The 23066-nt window shown below is 46.1% G+C and overlaps 1 protein-coding gene across 4 annotated transcripts in view; it reads right to left on the reverse strand.

The window, feature by feature from the left end:
• The window catches only part of LOC143298117 (organic cation transporter protein-like), a 128702-nt gene extending 106324 nt beyond the window's left edge, over window positions 1–22378 (reverse strand). Inside the window, exons 1-2 of one of the 4 annotated variants that reach the window (XM_076610818.1) lie at window positions 22361–22378; window positions 4615–4803 (exon numbers count right to left, since the gene is read on the reverse strand). In XM_076610818.1, the coding sequence (XP_076466933.1) occupies window positions 4615–4803; window positions 22361–22363 (192 nt within the window). In that variant the 5' untranslated portion in view covers window positions 22364–22378. Of the gene's footprint in view, window positions 1–1172; window positions 1332–1629; window positions 1652–1735; window positions 1755–4614; window positions 4804–22360 lie in introns of those variants that run through there. The other 3 variants (XM_076610819.1, XM_076610822.1, XM_076610820.1) reach the window with 3 other exon arrangements.
• Between the last annotated feature and the right edge of the window lie 688 nt (window positions 22379–23066).

Raw genomic sequence — 23066 nt, forward strand, 5'->3', positions numbered from 1 at the left:
CACACCGCCACCCTACAAAAACACACACACCACCCCACATAAACACATGCACCGCCCTACATAGACACACACACCACCACCCCACATAGACACACACACCACCACCCCACATAAACACACACACACCACCCCACATAAACACACACACACCACCACCCCACATAAACACACACCACCACCCCACATAAACACACACCACCACCCCACATAGACACACACCACCACCCCACATAAACACACACACACCACCCCACATAAACACACACACACCACCACCCCACATAAACACACACACCACCCCACATAAACACACACCACCACCCCACATAAACACACACACCACCACCCCACATAAACACACACACACCACCACCCCACATAGACACACCACCACCCCACATAAACACACACACACACACACCACCACCACCCCACATAAACACACACACACACACCACCACCCCACATAAACACACACACACACACCACCACATCACAGACCAGGTGAAACCTGCATCACAGACCAGATGAAACCTACATCACAGACCAGGTGAATGCATCACAGACCAGGTGAAACCTACATCACAGACCAGGTGAAACCTACATCACAGATCAGGTGAAACCTGCATCACAGACCAGATGAAACCTACATCACAGACCAGGTGATGTAGACCAGGTGAAACCTACATCACAGACCAGGTGAAACCTGCATCACAGACCAGGTGAATGCATCACAGACCAGGTGAAACCTACATCACAGATCAGGTGAAACCTGCATCACAGACCAGGTGAAACCTACATCACAGACCAGGTGAAACCTGCATCACAGACCAGGTGAAACCAACATCACAGACCAGATGAAACCTACATCACAGATCAGGTGAATGCATCACAGACCAGGTGAAACCAACATCACAGACCAGGTGAAACCTACATCACAGATCAGGTGAAACCTGCATCACAGACCAGGTGAAACCTACATCACAGACCAGGTGAAACCTGCATCACAGACCAGGTGAAACCAACATCACAGACCAGGTGAAACCTGCATCACAGACCAGGTGAAACCTACATCACAGACCAGGTGAAACCTGCATCACAGACCAGGTGAATGCATCATCAAATCACACCAACACCACTGCGTTTTGCAAAGGATTTAACAATGTACCCACTTGCCAGTGAAATAAAATACACTGTGTCCAGCTGCAGCGCTCCAGTTCAACATTCCGTGACGAGTTGTAAAGTGGCGGAATTGACAGACGTGTTCCGATCTCTGTCTGTGACGTCACAGCCGACTGACCGTTTGAAGGTTTCATTGAAATAGTGATGAGTGTGTTATTTTTCCTGCTGGGTAGGACTGATCGGTATGTGTGTGGGCAATATATTGCATTAAAAATGAAATAACGTTTGGTTTCGCATTTACAAGCGATTTTGCATGACTCTGCAATGTTTAAAGCCGTGTTTTGGGACTCTGTGTGTGTGTGTGTGTGTGTGTGTGTGTGTGCGTGTGTGCGTGCGCGAGTGCGTAAGTGTACACATGTGTCAGGTGAGCTCTGTGCACGTGCGTGTATGTGTATGTGTGTGTGTGTGGAGGATGAGGTATGTGTGTGTATGCATGCATACACCTACATACACTGGAATCGACAACATCAAAAGACCCTGAATGTGTACAGAAAGCCCACGGTAAGAAATCCTCGTCTGGAGAAAAAAAACAACAACACCCAAGACAGCTGACCTAGAAAGGCAGAAAGAAACGCTTTGTGAAGTGTGTTTGCTTTCTTCACAGCGGCTTGGTGGCGGTCTGCCAACACGACAGTCGCCCCATACACCACGAGCCAGGAGGGCGTCATCAACCCACTTGCCGCCTGACATGGGGCAATCCTATTCACGTTCCTATTGCCAGTGGAGGAGGGGTTCGGTTAAATGTCTCGTCAAACGTGCTGCTGACCGTAGACATTTCATTGAAGTGTTAATTTTCACATTTGAATGCTATCTTTTAAAAGTGGGAGAGGATGGAAATGGGGTTGAATTTTTGTCAATGTAAAGGTTCTGGAAAACGTTGTTCCTGTTGTTGTCAGTTGTTGCTTCCAAACAAGGTTGCATACCCTCTCCCTATCCACCATACCCTCTCCCTATGATCCAGCATACCCTCTCCCTATGATCCAGCATACCCTCTCCCTATGATCCAGCATACCCTCTCCCTATCCAGCATACACTCTCCCTATGATCCAGCATACCCTCTCCCTATCCAGCATACCCTCTCCCTATGATCCAGCATACCCTCTCCCTATCCACCATACCCTCTCCCTATGATCCAGCATACCCTCTCCCTATCCAGCATACCCTCTCCCTATGATCCAGCATACCCTCTCCCTATGATCCAGCATACCCTCTCCCTATCAAGCATACCCTCTCCCTATCCAGCATACCCTCTCCCTATGATCCAGCATACCCTCTCCCTATCCAGCATACCCTCTCCCTATCCAGCATACCCTCTCCCTATGATTCAGCATACCCTCTCCCTATGATCCAGCATACCCTCTCCCTATCCAGCATACCCTCTCCCTATGATCCAGCATACCCTCTCCCTATCCAGCATACCCTCTCCCTATGATCCAGCATACCCTCTCCCTATGATCCAGCATACCCTCTCCCTATCCAGCATACCCTCTCCCTATGATCCAGCATACCCTCTCCCTATCATTCAGCATACCCTCTCCCTATCCAGCATACCCTCTCCCTATGATCCAGCATACCCTCTCCCTATGATCCAGCATACCCTCTCCCTATGATTCAGCATACCCTCTCCCTATCCAGCATACCCTCTCCCTATGATTCAGCATACCCTCTCCCTGTGATCCAGCATACCCTCTCCCTATGATCCAACATATCCTCTCTCTATGATCCAGCATACCCTCTCCCTATCCAGCATACCCTCTCCCTATGATCCAGCATACCCTCTCCCTATCCAGCATACCCTCTCCCTATGATCCAGCATACCCTCTCCCTATGATTCAGCATACCCTCTCCCTATCCAGCATACCCTCTCCCTATGATCCAGCATACCCTCTCCCTATGATCCAGCATACCCTCTCCCTATCCAGCATACCCTCTCCCTATGATCCAGCATACCCTCTCCCTATGATCCAGCATACCCTCTCCCTATCCAGCATACCCTCTCCCTATGATCCAGCATACCCTCTCCCTATCCAGCATACCCTCTCCCTATGATCCAGCATACCCTCTCCCTATGATTCAGCATACCCTCTCCCTATCCAGCATACCCTCTCCCTATGATCCAGCATACCCTCTCCCTATGATCCAGCATACCCTCTCCCTATGATCCAACATACCCTCTCTCTATCCAGCATACCCTCTCCCTATGATCCAGCATACCCTCTCCCTATGATCCAGCATACCCTCTCCCTATCCACCATACCCTCTCCCTATCCAGCATATCCTCTCCCTACGATCCAGCATACCCTCTCCCTATGATCCAGCATACCCTCTCCCTATGATCCAACATACCCTCTCTCTATCCAGCATACCCTCTCCCTATGATCCAGCATACCCTCTCCCTATGATCCAGCATACCCTCTCCCTATGATTCAGCATACCCTCTCCCTATCCAGCATACCCTCTCCCTATGATCCAGCATACCCTCTCCCTATAATCCAGCATACCCTCTCCCTATCCAGCATACTCTCTCCCTATGATCCAGCATACCCTCTCCCTATGATCCAACATACCCTCTCCCTATGATCCAGCATACCCTCTCCCTATGATCCAACATATCCTCTCCCTATGATTCAGCATACCCTCTCCCTATGATCCAGCATACCCTCTCCCTATGATCCAACATACCCTCTCTCTATGATCCAGCATACCCTCTCCCTATGATCCAGCATACCCTCATCCTACGATCCAGCATATCGTCTACCTATGATCCAGCATACCCTTTCCCCATGATTCAGCATACCCTCTCCCTATTCAGCATACCCTCTCCCTATCATTCAGCATACCCTCTCCCTATCATTCAGCATATCCTCTCCCTATCATTCAGCATACCCTCTCCCTATGATTCAGCATACCCTCTCCATATGATTCAGCATACCCTATCCCTATCCAGCATACCCTCTCCCTATGATTCAGCATACCCTCTCCATATGATTCAGCATACCCTATCCCTATCCAGCATACCCTCTCCCTATGAGAAAAAAAGCTATTTTCCTCAAATACCACATTTTCATGTTGAAAATAACAACAATAAGAAAATCGCGCGGACAAAAAGCATGTTATCATATATCAATTAACAGAAAAAAATAAAACAGGAAACATTCACTGATTTCGTATCTGAAAGAAGATTTTTCAAATGGAGAATAAGAAGAAGAAAGAAGAAAGAAAGAAAAAGAAAAGACAAAACCAAAGAAAAAACAAGATACATTCTCTGTTCCAAGCATCTATGGCGGGCAAAACTGCGGCTGTTCCCGGTGTTTGTTTGTTTTTGTTTGTTTTTGTTGTTGTTGTTTTTGTTGTTGTTATTGTTGTTGTTGCTGTTGTTGGTGGTGGTGGTAGTGGTAGTGGTGTCATCACCACTGTAGATCGTGTACTTACCTGGAGGGCAAAGAAGATAAATATAAGTGCCGTATAAACCACCCGACCAAACACAGACGAAGAGGTGGCGCAGCAAGACACAGTGGTATAGCACCTTCTCTCCCCCTCTCTCTCTCTACAAGCCGTGAGTGTATCCGCCCGGACACAACTCCTGTTTTCGTTCCGACCCAAAGATTTCGTTGAGTGGCGCTGCAATCAAAGGAAAGGTGCACACCCAGATATGCGTCCTTCTCTCTGTCCCCCTGTCTGTCTTACTGACCCAACAGGTATACACCCAGGCGTACATCTGTCTGTCTGTCTGTCCGTCCAAACAGGTTTACGACCAGCCACACATTTCTCTGTGTGTCTGTCTGTTTGTCTTATGACCAAACAGCTATACACCCAGCCATACATATGTCGGTCTTTCTGTTCTTTGTCTGTCTTTCTGTACCAACAGGTATACACCCAGCCATACATCTGTCTGTCTGTCTGTCTTCCTGACCCAAGTATACACCCAGCCATACATCTGTCTGTCTGTCTGTCTGGCTGGCTGGCTGACTGTCTGTCTGTTTGGCTGGCTGTCTGTCTTCCTGTCCCAACAGGTGCACACCCAGCCATACATCTGTCTCTCTGTCTGACCCAACAGGTATACACACAGACATACATCTGTCTATCTTGCTGTCTGTCTCTCTGTCTGTCCCAACAGGTATACACACAGACATACATCTTTCTCTCTGTCTGACCCAACAGGTATACACACAGCCATACATCTGTCTCTCTGTCTGACCCAACAGGTATACACACAGCCATACATCTGTCTATCTTGCTGTCTGTCTCTCTGTCTGACCCAACAGGTATACACACAGCCATACATCTTTCTCTCTGTCTGACCCAACAGGTATACACACAGCCATACATCTGTCTATCTTTCTGTCTGTCTCTCTGTCTGACCCAACAGGTATACACACAGCCATACATCTGTCTATCTTTCTGTCTGTCTTTCTGTCTGTCCCAACAGTTATACACCAGGATAACCCATTGTTCCACACACCAGCATAACCCACTGTTCCACACACCAGGATAACCCACTGTTCCACACACCAGGATAACCCACTGTTCCACACACCAGGATAACCCATTGTTCCACACACCAGCATAACCCACTGTTCCACACACCAGGATAACCCACTGTTCCACACACCAGGATAACCCACTGTTCCACACACCAGGATAACCCATTGTTCCACACACCAGCATAACCCATTGTTCCACACACCAGGATAACCCACTGTTCCACACACCAGGATAACCATTGTCACACATCATGTTAACCCATCGTTCCATCAGGATAACCCATTGTTCCACACATCATGATAACACACCCACCCACCCACCCACTCACCCACCCACCCACGCACACACACACACACACACACACACACACACACACACACACACACACACATATATATATATATATATATATATATATATATATATATATATATATATATATATATTCATAGGAAAATAAAGTCTGTTTTCATTCCCATTCTCACTGTTTCTCAAAGACATATTCTCTGTTCCATCCAGATTCAGAACAACTCTAAAACGCCTTCGTCACAAAGAAAAAACAATGACCGTTTTTGGTTGTTGTTTTTTTGTTTTGTTTTGTTTTTTTTGGTTTTTTTTTTGGGGGGGGTCTTTTTTGGGTTTTTGTTTGTTTGTTGTTTTTGTTTTCTTTGTTTCTGCAGCAAAACACAGTAACATGAAATGAATGAGCCCTCTGATCTAGTGTCGATCTGGAAAGTACATCAACAATCTGATTTGAAGTGCCAGAAACTGCTTCAAAAACATACTTTTGTAAAAAGAATGACCATCTCATGATTGTGGAGTTTTTGAAGTTGTGAGACTTGGAGTAGATGAGAGGACGATGATGAGACTTGAAGTAGATGAGAGGACGATGATGAGACTTGGAGTAGATGAGAGGACGATGATGAGACTTGAAGTAGATGAGAGGACGAGGATGAGACTTGAAGTAGATGAGAGGACGAGGATGAGAGGACGATGATGAGACTTGGAGTAGATGAGAGGACGATGATGAGACTTGGAGTAGATGAGAGGACGATGATGAGACTTGAAGTAGATGAGAGGACGATGATGAGAGGACGATGATGAGACTTGGAGTAGATGAGAGGACGATGATGAGACTTGAAGTAGATGAGAGGACGATGATGAGACTTGGAGTAGATGAGAGGACGATGATGAGACTTGGAGTAGATGAGAGGACGATGATGAGAGGACGATGATGAGACTTGGAGTAGATGAGAGGACGATGATGAGAGGACGATGATGAGACTTGAAGTAGATGAGAGGACGATGATGAGACTTGGAGTAGATGAGAGGACGATGATGAGACTTGGAGTAGATGAGAGGACGATGATGAGAGGACGATGATGAGACTTGGAGTAGATGAGAGGACGATGATGAGACTTGAAGTAGATGGGAGGACGATGATGAGACTCAGAGTAGATGAGAGGACGATGATGAGAGGACGATGATGAGACTTGGAGTAGATGAGAGGACGATGATGAGATTTGGAGTAGATGAGAGGACGATGATGAGATTTGGAGTAGATGAGAGGACGATGATGAGACATGAAGTAGATGAGAGGACGAGGATGAGACTTGAAGTAGATGAGAGGACGAGGATGAGAGGACGATGATGAGACTTGGAGTAGATGAGAGGACGATGATGAGAGGACGATGATGAGACTTGGAGTAGATGAGAGGACGATGATGAGACTTGAAGTAGATGAGAGGACGATGATGAAACTTGGAGTAGATGAGAGGACGATGATGAGACTTGGAGTAGATGAGAGGACGATGATGAGAGGACGATGATGAGACTTGGAGTAGATGAGAGGACGATGATGAGACTTGAAGTAGATGGGAGGACGATGATGAGACTTGAGGTAGATGAGAGGACGATGATGAGAGGACGATGATGAGACTTGGAGTAGATGAGAGGACGATGATGAGACTTGGGGTAGATGAGAGGACGAGGATGAGACTTGAAGTAGATGAGAGGACGAGGATGAGAGGACGATGATGAGACTTGGAGTAGATGAGAGGACGATGATGAGACTTGGAGTAGATGAGAGGACGATGATGAGACTTGAAGTAGATGAGAGGACGATGATGAGAGGACGATGATGAGACTTGGAGTAGATGAGAGGACGATGATGAGACTTGAAGTAGATGAGAGGACGATGATGAGACTTGGAGTAGATGAGAGGACGATGAGACTTGGAGTAGATGAGAGGACGATGATGAGAGGACGATGATGAGACTTGGAGTAGATGAGAGGACGACTTATGACTTATGTAGTATTGTGTAGTGCATGCCGTGACACGCATGTAGCATTGTGCAGTGTATACATTGTTCAGGGCGGGGACTGGATGTAAAAAAGCGCGCCAGTGCTTATCTTTTATCCTCGAAAATAAAGAATTTTGGCTTGTCTTGTAACGTCTTGTCTTGTCTCTCTCTCTTTTTTTCTGTCTCCCTCCGTATCTCTGTCTGTCTCTGTCACACACAGACACACCCACACACACACACACACACTACTACCACCACTACCACCCTCCGCCGCCACCACCCCTGACACACGCACATTTTATTTTGTGTCACTCACTGACTACAAACACAGCCAAACTTTACTTACACGTCATATGCGAGATTGATTTCTAAACCAGTGACAGCTTTGTAATGTATAACACCGTTTGCTGGTGTCAAGAGCAAGAAAAAGAAAAAAAAAAGAGGAAAAAAAGAAGAAAACCTAAGTAAGCTTATACACACAACATGGGGTCTTTGATGAGTCGCACAATGAGACGCTGTCAGCATATTCACGTGGTAAGAATAAAGTGAAAGGAATGAAAGGGCAGGGGGAATGAAAGGGCAGGGGGAATGAAAGGGCAGAAGGAATGAAAGGGCAGGGGGAATGAAAGGGCGGAAGGAATGAAAGGGCAGGGGGAATGAAAGGGCAGAAGGAATGAAAGGGCAGGGGGAATGAAAGGGCAGAAGGGTAAGACCAAAGTAACACGGATCGAGGAGGTGTACACAGGAGCTGTTACGGGGTGGGGGTGGGGGTGGGGGTGGAGAAGTGGTGAGAGTGGCACGAAGTGAGGGTGTAAAAATATAAAGGTGTGAAGTGGATCCGACCACCTATCTGTGAGCATTACTGTTCACGGAAAGAAAGAAAGAAAGAAGGAAAGAAACAACAGGAACAACCATCATCAGAACAGACTGCTTACAATGTCAAACACAAACAGATAGAACAACAGGAACAACTGTCATCAGAACAGAATGCTTACAACGTCAACCACAAACAGAAAGACAGGAACCACTATCACCAGAACAGAATGCTTGCAATGTCAACCACAAACAGAAAGATAGAACAACAGTAATCACTATCACCTGAACAGAATGCTAACAATGTCAAGCACAAACAGAAAGAACAACAACAGAAACCACTATCACCAGAACAGAATGCTTACAATGTCAACCACAAACAGAAATGTTCCCCTGTGATTTGACAGGCAGTGGCATTGAGAAATGCTCCCATGTAACCTGACAGGCAGTGGGATTGAGAAATGCTCCCCTGTAACCTGACAGGCAGCGGGATTGAGAAATGCTCCCTGCAACCTGACAGGCAGTGGCATTGAGAAATGCTCCCTGCACCCTGACAGGCAGTGGCATTGAAAAATACTCCCCTGTAACCTGACAGGCAGTACGATTAAGAAATGCTCCCTGCAGCCTGACAGGCAGTGACATTGAGAAATGCTTCCCTGTAATCTGACAGGCAGTGGGATTCAGAAATGCTCCCCTCTAATCTGATAGGCAGTGGGATTGAGAAATGCTCCCCTCTAATCTGACAGGCAGTGGCATTGAGAAATGCTCCCTGTAACCTGACAGGCATTGGTATTGAGAAATGCTCCACTGTGATCTGACAGGCAGTGGGACTGACAAATGCTCCCCTGTAACTTGACAGGCAGTGGGATTCAGAAATGTTCCCTGTATTTTGACAGGCAGTGGGATTGAGAAATGCTCCCTGCAACCTGACAGGCATTGGCACTGTGAAATGCTCCCTGTATTTTGACAGGCAGTGGGATTGAGAAAGGTTCCCTGTATTTTGACAGGCAGTGGGATTGAGAAATGCTCCCTGTATTTTGACAGGCAGTGGGATTGAGAAATGCTCCCTGCATTTTGACAGGCAGTGGGATTGAGAAATGCTCCCCTGTGATCTGACAGGCAGTGGGATTGAGAAATGCTCCCTGTCACTTGACAGTGGGATTCAGAAATGCTCCCCTGTAACTTGACAGGCAGTGGGATTGATAAATGCTCCCCTGTGACCTGACAGGCAGTGGGATTTAGAAATGCTCCCCTGTAACTTGACAGGCAGTGGGATTCAGAAATGCTCCCTGTGACCTGACAGGCAGTGGGATTTAGAAATACTCCCCTATAACCTGACAGGCAGTGGGATTGATAAATGCTCCCCTGTGACCTGACAGGCAGTGGGATTTAGAAATACTCCCCTGTAACCTGACAGGCAGTGGGACTGAGAAATGCTCCCTGTGACCTGACAGGCAGTGGGATTTAGAAATACTCCCCTATAACCTGACAGGCAGTGGGATTGAGAAATGCTCCCTGTGACCTGACAGGCAGTGGGATTTAGAAATACTCCCCTATAACTTGACAGGCAGTGGGATTGAGAAATGCTCCCCTGTGACCTGACAGGCAGTGGGATTTAGAAATACTCTCCTATAACCTGACAGGCAGTGGGATTGAGAAATGATCCCTGTAACTTGACAGACAGTGGGATTGAGAAATGCTCCGTGCAACTTGAGAGGCAGTGGGGTTGAGATATGCTCCCTGACAGGCAGTGGGATTGAGAAATGCTCCCCTTTGATTTGACAGTTACTGCGATTGAGATATTCTCCTTGTAAGTTATTTCTAAATTAATTTCTTTATAAACGAATACATTCACATGTTATCAATGTTTTAGCTACCGTCACCAGATGGTATGTTGGGTCATAAAACACATTACCTATTTCTCTCTCATACTCGAACTCCATCCTAAACACACACACACACACACACACACACACACACACACACACACACAAAGTACAAGTTCTCTCTCTCTTTCACACACACACACACACACACACACACACACACACACACACACACACGCAAACACACAGGCGCGCGCGCGCGCGTTGTCTCTCTCAGGTGATACAACAATTATCCTGTCAAATATCAGAAATTTCACACACACACACACACACACACACACACACACACACACACCACCACCACCACCACCACCAGACCACACCCCCACCCACACTGTACGTCTTGTGTATGATATACTTCAGTGCCTGCTTTGTGACTGGCAGTCATTATGCCATACATTAAAACATAGATGGCAGAATGATTACCATCTGAAAAGTGGAATAGAGCTTTTCTTGGCTTTTTCTGTTCATCTCTTTATGAGCTGTTGTATTCAGTTGACCTTTTTTTTTTAGTCTGCGCGAGCACACGGATGTGTGTGTGTGTTCGTGTGTGTGTGTGTGTTTGTGTGTTTGTTTGTTTGTTTGTGTGTGTTTGTGTGTGTTTGTGTGTGTTTGCGTGTGAACGAGTGTGTGAATGTATGCATGTATGCTTTTGTTTTATGTTTTGTGTGTGTGTGTTTGTGTGTGTATTTTGTGTGTGCGTGGCTCTGTGTGTCTCTGTGTGGAGTAGCATTCAACGTCTGGCTGTTCTAAGTGATACTGATATTCGTGTGTGTGTGTGTGTGTGTGTGTGTGTGTGTGTGCGTGCGCGCGCGCGCGCGCGCGCACTTGTGCATGTGCGGATCGGTGCATATGTGTATGGATAGCCGAGCACATCTCTCTCTCTCTCTCTCTCTCTCTCTCTCTCTCTCTCTCTGTGTGTGTGTGTGTGTGTGTGTGTGTGTGTGTGTGTGTGTGTGTGTGTGTGTGTGTGTGTGTGTGTGTGCAAACACATGCAATCCCAGAATTAAGATTTATTTTGTTTTACTTGTCAGTGGAAGGATTTCACCCAGTCAACCCTAGGGAGTTGAGAGCCTTAGCTGTATTCCTTGTCAGAATGATGGTAAGAACATAGGATATAGTGACAGCCTTAATAGGTTTCCTCGTCACAGTGATGGTAAGAACACAGGATATAGTGACAGCCTTAACAGGTTTCCTCGTCACAGTGATGGTAAGAACATAGGATATAGTGACAGCCTTAACAGGTTTCCTCGTCACAGTGATGGTAAGAACATAGGATATAGTGACAGCCTTAGCTGTATTCCTTGTCAGAATGATGGTAAGAACATAGGATATAGTGACAGCCTTAACAGGTTTCCTCGTCACAGTGATGGTAAGAACATAGGATATAGTGACAGCCTTAGCTGTATTCCTTGTCATAGTGATGGTAAGAACATAGGATATAGTGACAGCCTTAGCTGTATTCCTTGTCACAGTGATGGTAAGAACACAGGATATAGTGACAGCCTTAGCTGTATTCCTTGTCATAGTGATGGTAAGAACACAGGATATAGTGACAGCCTTAGCTGTATTCCTTGTCAGAATGATGGTAAGAACATAGGATATAGTGACAGCCTTAGCTGTATTCCTTGTCAGAGTGATGGTAAGAACACAGGATATAGTGACAGCCTTAGCTGTATTCCTTGTCACAGTGATGGTAAGAACACAGGATATAGTGACAGCCTTAGCTGTATTCCTTGTCACAGTGATGGTAAGAACACAGGATATAGTGACAGCCTTAATAGGCTTCCTCGTCACAGTGATGGTAAGAACATAGGATATAGTGACAGCCTCAGCTGTATTCCTTGTCACAGTGATGGTAAGAACATAGGATATAGTGACAGCCTCAGCTGTATTCCTTGTCACAGTGATGGTAAGAACACAGGATATAGTGACAGCCTTAGCTGTATTCCTTGTCAGAGTGATGGTAAGAACACAGGATATAGTGACAGCCTTAACAGGTTTCCTCGTCACAGTGATGGTAAGAACACAGGATATAGTGACAGCCTTAGCTGTATTCCTTGTCAGAATGATGGTAAGAACACAGGATATAGTGACAGCCTCAGCTGTATTCCTTGTCATAGTGATGGTAAGAACATAGGATATAGTGACAGCCTCAGCTGTATTCCTTGTCACAGTGATGGTAAGAACATAGGATATAGTGACAGCCTTAACTGTATTCCTTGTCATAGTGATGGTAAGAACATAGGATATAGTGACAGCCTCAGCTGTATTCCTTGTCACAGTGATGGTAAGAACATAGGATATAGTGACAGCCTTAACAGGCTTCCTCGTCACAGTGATGGTAAGAACACAGGATATAGTGACAGCCTTAGCTGTATTCCTTGTCATAGTGATGGTAAGAACACAGGATATAGTGACAGCCTCAGCTGATTTCCTTGTCATAGTGATGGTAAGAACACAGGATATAGTGACAGCCTCAGCTGATTTCCTTGTCATAGTGATGGTAAGAACACAGGATATAGTGACAGCCTCAGCTGATTTCCTTGTCATAGTGATGGTAAGAACACAGGATATAGTGACAGCCTCAGCTGATTTCCTTGCCATAGTGATGGTTAAAACATAGGATATACTGACAGCCTCAGCACGCTTTCTTGTCATAACTATGGAGAAAAACATTGGGTATATTGTCAGGCTGCACTGTCATAGTGATGGGGAAAGCATAGGATATACTGAAATCAACAGGCTTTTTTTTTCGTTTTTTTTTTCTTTACGTAGAAGTTAGTTCCCTTTGCTTGCAGTTTATGCAGATTTATGCAGATTGTGGAAAGCGTTATATTGAATCACCAGACCAATGCTGGGATTCAGGACTGAATGAGTTAAAGGGGAAGAAAGAAAGAACTTAAGTATATGTAATGAGGGAAGAAAGAAAGAAAGGACTTCAGTAAATGTAATGAGGGAAGGGACGAAAGAAAGAAAGAAAGGACTTCAGTAAATGTAATGAGGGAAGAAAGAAAGAAAGGACTTCAGTAAATGTAATGAGGGAAGGGAGAAAGAAAGAAAGAAAGGACTTCAGTAAATGTAATGAGGGAAGAAAGAAAGAAAGGACTTCAGTACATGTAATGAGGGAAGAAAGAAAGAAAGAAAGGACTTCAGTGAATGTAATGAGGGAAGAAAGAAAGAAAGGACGGACTTCAGTAAATGTAATGAGGGAAGAAAGAAAGAAAGAAAGGACTTCAGTAAATGTAATGAGAGAAGAAAGAAAGAAAGAAAGGACTTCAGTAAATGTAATGAGGGAAGAAAGAAAGAAAGAAAGAAAGAAAGGACTTCAGTAAATGTAATGAGGGAAGGGAAGAAAGAAAGAAAGAAAGAAAGGACTTCAGTAAATGTAATGAGGGAAGGGACAAATGAAAGAAAGAAAGGACTTCAGTGAATGTAATGAGGGAAGAAAGAAAGAAAGGACGGACTTCAGTAAATGTAATGAGGGAAGAAAGAAAGAAAGAAAGGACTTCAGTAAATGTAATGAGAGAAGAAAGAAAGAAAGAAAGGACTTCAGTAAATGTAATGAGGGAAGAAAGAAAGAAAGAAAGAAAGAAAGGACTTCAGTAAATGTAATGAGGGAAGGGAAGAAAGAAAGAAAGAAAGAAAGGACTTCAGTAAATGTAATGAGGGAAGGGAAGAAAGAAAGGACTTCAGTAAATGTAATGAGGGAAGAAAGAAAGAAAGGATTTTAGTAAATGTGTTATAGTGTGCCAGCAGTGTCACTCCCACCACCCACACTCTGTCCCCCCCCCCCCCCCCCCCCTCCCCCTTCTTATCTCCCTTCCGGCTCCATCCAAAGTCCAGTCTTTGAGGTCGCGCCGACACCGCGCCACCCTCCCTCCTTCCACCCTCCCTCACCCCCGCTCCCTAGTCGGCCCTCTTTGGTCAGCGACGCCGCGTCACCCGCCCCAGCTGTAGAAACGCGTGCGGTTATGTGACGTCTGCCACAATCCCCGTGTTCGAAACAGACGAGCACGGCATGTCGAAACATCCCGTGTGGCGGCCTGTCTTTCAAGTCGTTCCCCATCTCCCCTTCCACGAACGCAACTGACGTAGATGGCGGGACTTCGGAATATAAGCTGGGGAGAATTTATGCTAATGTGAACTTTGATCATGCCGGCTAACATGCCGAGAGTTGTATTGTCCTGTCTCCCCAATCTCTTTGTGACGTAAACGGGTGAACTTGTCATCATGTGGTGTGGTGTGTCCATCGAGATCGATGATGACCATCGTTGTCATCCAGCTGGGGGATGGGGGGAGGGTGGTGGTGGGGTGGGGGGGAGGATGCTCATGAATCTATCTGTGAATGCGCAGATGGCTGAATAGTCCAATCTGCGCACGAAATGTTCGCTGACAGTTGGGGCAGACAAAGACAGGCATACCATTGTCAGGGAGCTTGTTTGCCCGTGACTTTCTGGCCTGCCTCTTCTGAACAGCTGCAGCAGTCCTGTTGGCCTCGAACAACTTGGCACCTTTGTGCACAGCAGCGTGCCATTTGTCATGGTCCACTGCAGATTCCTCCCAGGAGTCAGGGTTGATATCAAACGCTTTCAGAGAGACTTTCAGAGTATCTCTGAAGCGCTTCTTCTGACCTCCGTATGATCTCTTCCCTTGTTGCAGCTCGCCATAGAAGAGCCTTTTGGGCAGCCGATGGTCTGGCATGCGCGCCACGTGTCCAGCCCAGCAAAGCTGGGACTTCATCAGGATGGTGAAGATGCTGGGAAGGGTGGCTTTTGCGAGCACCTCTGTGTCTGGGCTCCTGTCTTGCCACTCGATGTTCAGTAGCTTCCTGAGGCATGTTGTGTGGAAGTGGTTCAGCTTCTTGGCATGTCGTTGGTACACTGTCCAAGTTTCACAGGCATACAGTAGTGTGGGGAGCAGATCCAGCGTTGAGGGCACAATCATCAGCAAACAAAAAGTCTCTGATGATGTCTGTCATGACCTTCGTTTTTGCTTGAAGCCTTCTGAGGTTAAACAGCTTGCCATCTGTTTGGTACTTTAGGCCGATTCCAATATCGCCATCTCTGAAGGCATCAGTAAGCATTGCAGAGAACATGAGGCTGAACAGCGTTGGAGTCAGGACACAGCCTTGCTTGACACCATTTGTGACAGCAAAAGGAGCAGATGTTTCGCCATTGTCCTGGACTCGAGCCTGCATGCCTTCATGGAATTGGCTGACCAAGGAAATAAATTTCCGAGGGCATCCGTACTTGGCCATGACCTTCCACAGTCCCTCTCTACTCACGGTGTCGAAGGCCTTAGTGAGGTCGACATAGGTGGAGAACAGATCAGCATTTTGCTCCTGACATTTCTCTTGCAGCTGCCTTGCAGCAAACACCATGTCGGTGGTTCCGCGCTCTTTCCGGAATCCACATTGGCTCTCAGGCAAATGACCTTGGTCAAGGTGTGCTGTGAGGCGGTTTAGTAGGATCCTGGCAAGTATCTTGCCTGCGATGGAGAGCAAGGAAATGCCCCGATGGTTATCACAGGCTTGCCGGTTCCCCTTTCGCTTGTACAAGTGAATGATAGATGCATCTTTGAAATCCTGGGGGATCGTCTCTTCTTTCCACATGAGTGAGTACAGCTGATGGAGCTTCTCAGTCAGCACAGTGCCTCCATCCTTGTAGACCTCTGCTGGTATGGAGTCTGAGCCAGGTGCTTTGCCACTGGATAGCAGACGGATTGCTTTCTGGGTCTCAAGAGGTGTTGGCGGATCATCCAGTGCTTCATAGATGGGGACTTGTGGGAGACGGTCTATGGCTTCATCATTTATGAAGGAAGGGCGATTTAAGACACTGTTGAAGTGCTCAGCCCAGTGTTCGAGAATTTTCTCCTTCTCGGTGATCAAGGTATTCCCATCTGCACTGAGGAGGGGGGATGATCCTGAGGATGTGGGGCCGTAGACTTCTTTTAAGGCATCATAGAACCTCTTCATATCGTGCCTGTCAGCATATCCCTGGATCTCATCAGCTTTGTCACTCAGCCACTTATCCTGCATCTGGCGTAACTTTTGCTGAACAGTCCTGCGGATGGCATTGTACGCATCCTTTTTTGATGTGGACTTTGGGTTGCTCAGGTAGGCTTGATGCAGACGGCGTTTCTCATCCAGATGCTGCTTGATTTCATCACAGTTTTCATCAAACCAGTCTTTGTGCTTTCTGGTCATAGGTCCCAGGGTCTCTGAAGCTGTACTATAGATCAGCTCACGCAGGGTCCTCCAGTCAGACTCCACATTCTGGTTGTCCAGAGAGGTGGATTCCAGACGATCTTCCAGCAGCTCCACAAAGGACTGTTTGATGGTGATGTTTTTCAGCTTAGCGATGTTAAGCCGTTTTGGAGCCTTCTGGCCTTGGGGGCGTCTCTTGGGCTGGATTCGAATATTCAGCTTCGAGACTACAAGGCGATGATCTGTCCAACACTCGGTGCCGCACATGGTCTTTGTTACACGTACATTTTGCCTATCCCTTTTCCTGACGATGACATAATCGATGAGATGCCAATGCTTTGAGCGAGGGTGCATCCATGACGTCCTGTTACGGGTAGGGAGGCAGAAAAATGTGTTGGTTATCAGCAGTTCGTGCTCTGCACAGGTCTGAAGCAAAAGCAATCCATTTGGGTTGCAGTGGCCCACACCATGCTTTCCAATCACTCCATCCCAGGAGATGTAGTCAGAGCCAACTCTAGCATTGAAGTCCCCAAGAATGATGAGCTTATCTGCTTTAGGGATAGCAGCAATGACAGAGTGAAGGTCCTCGTAGAACTTCGCCTTCACTTCATCCGGGTTGGTCATGGTTGGGGCGTAGGCACTGACAATGGTGAGGTGCTTCTAGCCAGATGCCAGTGGGAGTTTCATGGTCATAAGCCTATCATTGACTCCCTTTGGGATTCCAGCTAGCTTGCTGACAAGTGCTGTTTTTACTGCAAAACCAACGCCAGCCTCACGTCCCTCTTCACTTCCTCGTCCACTCCAGAAGAAGGTGTAACCAGATCCCTGTTCACAGAGCTCGCCTTCGCCTGCAAGCCGAGTCTCACTCAAGGCTGCGATGTCAATATTGTATCTGGCGAGTTCGGATGCAACTAGTGCCGTTCTCCTTTGGGGTCTGTCCGCGTTATCTCTGTCCAGGAGAGTCCTTATGTTCCAAGCACCAATGGTGAGAGGAACGATCCTTGTTTTTTTCTTTTCTTTCTTGTTTCGACCGCTGATGTAGGGTCCCCGCCAGCCGCGGTATGCTGGCCAGGGTGATATGGAGCAGGCAATTTTTAGGGCACCTTTTCTAGCCCCTTCCTCATGCCAGGGAGGTGAGCAGTGCATTCCTGAAGAGGGCTGTTCAGACGCTCACACAGCTGCCGAGCTCCATCGCTGCTCCTGTCGATGAAGAACGACCCTATGGCCTGAGCCGCCTGCGTGCAGGTCTGCGGCTGCGACTGCCAGTGTACCCACACCTGTCGTTTCGTCGCTCACCTGTTGCCACAGGACTTGGGGGTGATGAAATGATGAAGGATGAAAGGTCATTTTGGATGACTGATGACTTGCGCGATGAGTTTGTTTAAAGTGAAGAGGAGTTGCGCAACGTCGACCTCACTCTCTCGTCCGGGTCCACCAATTTCCAGTGGCAAGACTAAGTCGAGACGACTGGAGGATGAGCACGGATGCAGTGGATGACCAAGATATCCTTTCGGTGTCTCATCTTGCTCTCTGCACTCCACAGTGCGTTGCTATAACCGCCTTCCTCTCCGTTGAACCGATAGGTTTCTTCCGCAGATTCTGCCGGATCCAGACTTCGCATGCATGGGTAGACACACCCCGGGGGCCAACTGCGTGTGGCATGCACACATGCACCGTGCTGTGTACATGCCTGTAGACACGCAATTAAGAACCGAATGAGGCATCAATATTCCATATTCGTTGATTCTTATCAAAATTTATTCAAAAGTAATAAATAAGCAAATAAATAAATAAATGAATAAATAAATAAACAAATAAACAATGTGTCGTTTTCTCACACGACCCGGCCTAAGAATGCGAAGCGAGATGTCAAGGGAGTTAACCGTCCCATACAGAGTGATTCATTTCGTCAGCTGTAGTTTCTTCCCTTCCTACTTTCGAACCCTGTGTGGCAGTTTTCGTCAGTCTTGAAACGTCTTTCCACTGTCGCTGATGGTAGACCAGAAAATAAAACAAAACGAAAAATTCAGGGCGGGTGAGGGGAGTGGACAGTGGTAAGGATGCACGATGTAAACCCGCACGTGTAATTGTGTGTGTGTGCGTGTGCGTGTGTGTGCGTGTGCGTGTACGTGTGTGCGTGTGCGCGCGCGTGCATGCGTGTGCGGGTGTGTGTGTGTGAGGAGAGTGAGTTTTCAGAATCAGAAGCACAAAAGTAATGGAATATAAAGTAAAATAACGAGCGCGCACACACACACACACACACACACACACACACACACACACTACACATAACTAACACACACACAAGCATGTGTATAGACAAGTGGGTTGAATTGTAGCGAATCAGATCATTCTGTTGAATTGGACGAATTGGGATTAAGCAGTGAATCTGTCAGTCATTCACATAGCGTCATTAGGACAAGCAAAGATTGGTTATTTCAGTTCAGCTAGTTGGGGGAGTGAGTGTTGTAGCTTGCATAGTATGTTGTGGGAAGGGATAAAACCAGTCAGCAATGCCAGTTCTTAGCTGTCTCCCAGAAGAACTGACTGACACAGGGTGACTGACTGATCAGTGATGTGAGGAGCAAGGAAATCCCTGTTGGGCTGTGAGTACATGACTTGTAATGGTTTTATGCTATGTTGATAACTTAGTTGTGTTGGGAAACTATGTTTTATGTCAGTGGACAGCCAGTTAAGTTGATAAGTTGATCTTGTGGCTTGTGGAAGGAAAAGGGGTTAATGTGTGAAAGCTACCCACTGAGAGAAGTACTGGCCTAAATCTTTTGAGTCCCCCCCACCCCCCACCCCTTCTATTTGGTTACAGATATCTTGTTCTGTATTTTTGAAGTACTTGTTTTGTATAGTAGGTGGCGTTGGTTCAGTGTGAACTGAACAGATCTATAGGCTAACACATTGTCAGTGTGGGTTGAGGGTTTTTCATGTGTGTGTGCGTGCACATGGGGTAACAGCAAGTGTGGTGAAACACTTTTGATTTGTTGGTAGTTGTGGTAACATGTGGAGTTGTGCTATGTGTCAGTGGTTTACTTTGTTCAGACAAAGTGGGAAGGAACATAGTAATGTGATTAACGAGTTGATTAACAATGAGAGCACTGAGTGTCAGAGCTGTGTTGTTGCACATTGCTGTTTACCAGAGATATGTTGGAAGTAATGATTTCCATACATGTACTTGTGTCAGTTGGACACTTTGTGAAGGCAAAGAGATTTTGTTTGGAAATGGTAACACACCGTTCAATTGAATGATGGGTAACATGAGTTGAACACAGGGTTGTATTGGTCAGTGATATGTTTTGTGCACAGTATGCACACATAGATCTGTGTGTGAGAAGAGTGCATACTGGTGGACATGTGATGAAAGGTGCTGAGAGGGTATAGGCCTTTCATGTCAGTGATGTCAGGATATTTTGAGATTTTACCTGACCTGGGTTTTGGTTGTGTGTTTGTGTTCCAGGTGTGCTGCTTTAGGTGCTGCTTTAGGTGTAGGATGATCTTTTTACTGTGTGCTGCTTGTAGGAAGTACTTGAAGTAGGCAGTGTGTGCTGCCTTAGTGTGTGTTGCTTTTGCTAGGTAGGATGAACTGCTTAGTGTGTGTGCTGTATTGTAAAGTAAACACTCTATAAAAACCACTCCATGTGGCCCTGCTATTGATGTGAGGAGAGAGTGAGTGAGTGCATCATTAGTTGATCCCATATCCCCCCTACATAACTCCCCTCTCTCTTAGAACCGAACACCTTTTTTACAAATGTAATGAGGGAAGAAAGATAGAAAGGACTTCAGTAAATGTAATGAGGGAAGGGAAGAAAGAAAGAAAAGACTTTAGTAAATGTAATGAGGGAAGGGAAAAAAGAAAGAAAGAAAGAAAGAAAGGACTTCAGTAAATGTAATGAGGGAAGAAAGAAAGAAAGGACTTCAGTGAATGTAATGAGGGAAGGTAAGAAAGAAAGAAAGGACTTCAGTACATGTAATGAGGGAAGAAAGAAAGGACTTCAGTAAATGTAATGAGGGAAGGGAAGAAAGAAAGAAAGAAAGAAAGAAAGAAAGGACTTCAGTAAATGTAATGAGGGAAGAAAGAAAGAAAGAAAGGACTTCAGTAAATGTAATGAGGGAAGAAAGAAAGAAAGGACTTCAGTAAATGTAATGAGGGAAGGGAAGAAAGAAAGAAAGAAAGAAAGAAAGAAAGGACTTCAGTAAATGTAATGAGGGAAGAAAGAAAGAAAGAAAGGACTTCAGTAAATGTAATGAGGGAAGGGAAGAAAGAAAGAAAGAAAGAAAGGACTTCAGTAAATGTAATGAAGGAATGGACGAAAGAAAGAAAGGACTTCAGTAAATGTAATGAGGGAAGACAGATAGAAAGAAAGAAAGAAAGGAATTCAGTAAATGTAATGAGGGAAGGGAAGAAAGAAAGAAAGGACTTCAGTAAATGTAATGAGGGAAGGGAAGAAAGAAAGAAAGAAAGGACTTCAGTGAATGTAATGAGGGAAGGGAAGAAAGAAAGAAAGAAAGGACTTCAGTAAATGTAATGAGGGAAGGGAAGAAAGAAAGAAAGAAAGGACTTCAGTGAATGTAATGAGGGAAGAAAGAAAGAAAGGACTTCAGTGAATGTAATGAGGGAAGAAAGAAAGAAAGAAAGAAAGGACTTCAGTAAATGTAATGAGGGAAGAAAGAAAGAAAGAAAGAAAGGACTTCAGTAAATGTAATGAGGGAAGAAAGAAAGAAAGAAAGAAGTATATGTCATGAGTTCCAGTTGAGAGAATATTGTGTTTTTTATACCATTATAACCAACCAATCAACGCTTCATCCACGTGGCAGATCAGACTGCATCAACGCTGTGATTTACATACCATTATAACCAACCAATCATCGCTTCATCCACGTGGCAGATCAGACTGCATCAACGCTGTGATTTACATACCATTATAACCAACCAATCAACGCTTCATCCACGTGGCAGATCAGACTGCATCAACGCTGTGATTTACATACCATTATAACTAACCAATCAACGCTTCATGGCAGGTGGTGGCAGAATGGTTAAGACGCTCAGCTGCCAATACAGAGAGTCCGTGAGGGTGTGGGTTCGAATCCCGCTCTCGCCCTTTCTCCTAAGTTTGACTGGAAAATCAAACTGAGCGTCTAGTCTTTCGGATGAGACGACAAACCGAGGTCCCGTGTGCAGCACGCACTTGGCGCACTGAAAAAGAACCCATGGCAACGAGAGTGTTGTCCTCTGGCGAAATTACGTAAAATGAAATCCACTTTCATAGGTACACAAATATGTAAGCATGCACTCAAGGCCTGACTAAGCGCGTTGGGTTATGCTGCTGGTCAGGCATCTGCTTGGCAGATGTGGTGTAGCGTATATGGATTTGTCCGAACGCAGTGACGCCTCCTTGAGCTACTGAAACTGAAACTGAAGCTTCATCCACGTGGCAGATCAGACTGCATCAACGCTGTGTTTTTCATACCATTATAATCAACCAATCAACGCTTCATCCACGTGACCCAGCGATCCCCCGGAGAAGTCAGGACCCGGTGTGCTCCGAGATGTGGCCGCCTGGACATGTTCTTCTTGCAGAGAGTCTGTCCCTCCGTGGTGCAGAGAGTCTGTCCCAGGGTGTGCCCCTACCTCCAGGCACGGCAGCGGCCTGTGAGTCTGGCAGCACGCTCCCCCCCAGGCGCTGTAGCATCGGCAGTGGTAGTCCCGGAAACGGGAGTCACTTGGAGCGCACAGGCCCGACAGTCGTTTGGATTCCGTCTCGCCGAGGAGCGTATCATGAGAATTATGGACACACCTGTCATTTTGAGCAAGTATGGACACACCTGTCATTTTGAGCAAGTATGGACACAACTGTCAATTCAGCAAAGCTAATAATCATAGACACACCTGTAAATGCAGCACATCTAGTGAAGTAAGAGCATCGTGAGAATTATGGACACACCTGTCATTCTGAGCAAAGGGATAATTATGGACACAACTGTAATTACAGCCGAACTGGAAAAGGTTATTAAGCAAATTACATGGTGAGAATTGTGGACACATCTGTAATTTCGGCAAAGTTGATGAAGGAAAAATAAAGTGTACAGTGAGAATTATGGACACACCTGTAATTTCAGCAAAGTCGATGATTATGGACACACCTGTAATTCCAGTAAGGTCGATGAAGGATAAGT

The sequence above is a fragment of the Babylonia areolata genome, chromosome 23 (genome assembly GCF_041734735.1).
Source record: "Babylonia areolata isolate BAREFJ2019XMU chromosome 23, ASM4173473v1, whole genome shotgun sequence".
NCBI classification, from domain to species: domain Eukaryota; kingdom Metazoa; phylum Mollusca; class Gastropoda; order Neogastropoda; family Buccinidae; genus Babylonia; species Babylonia areolata.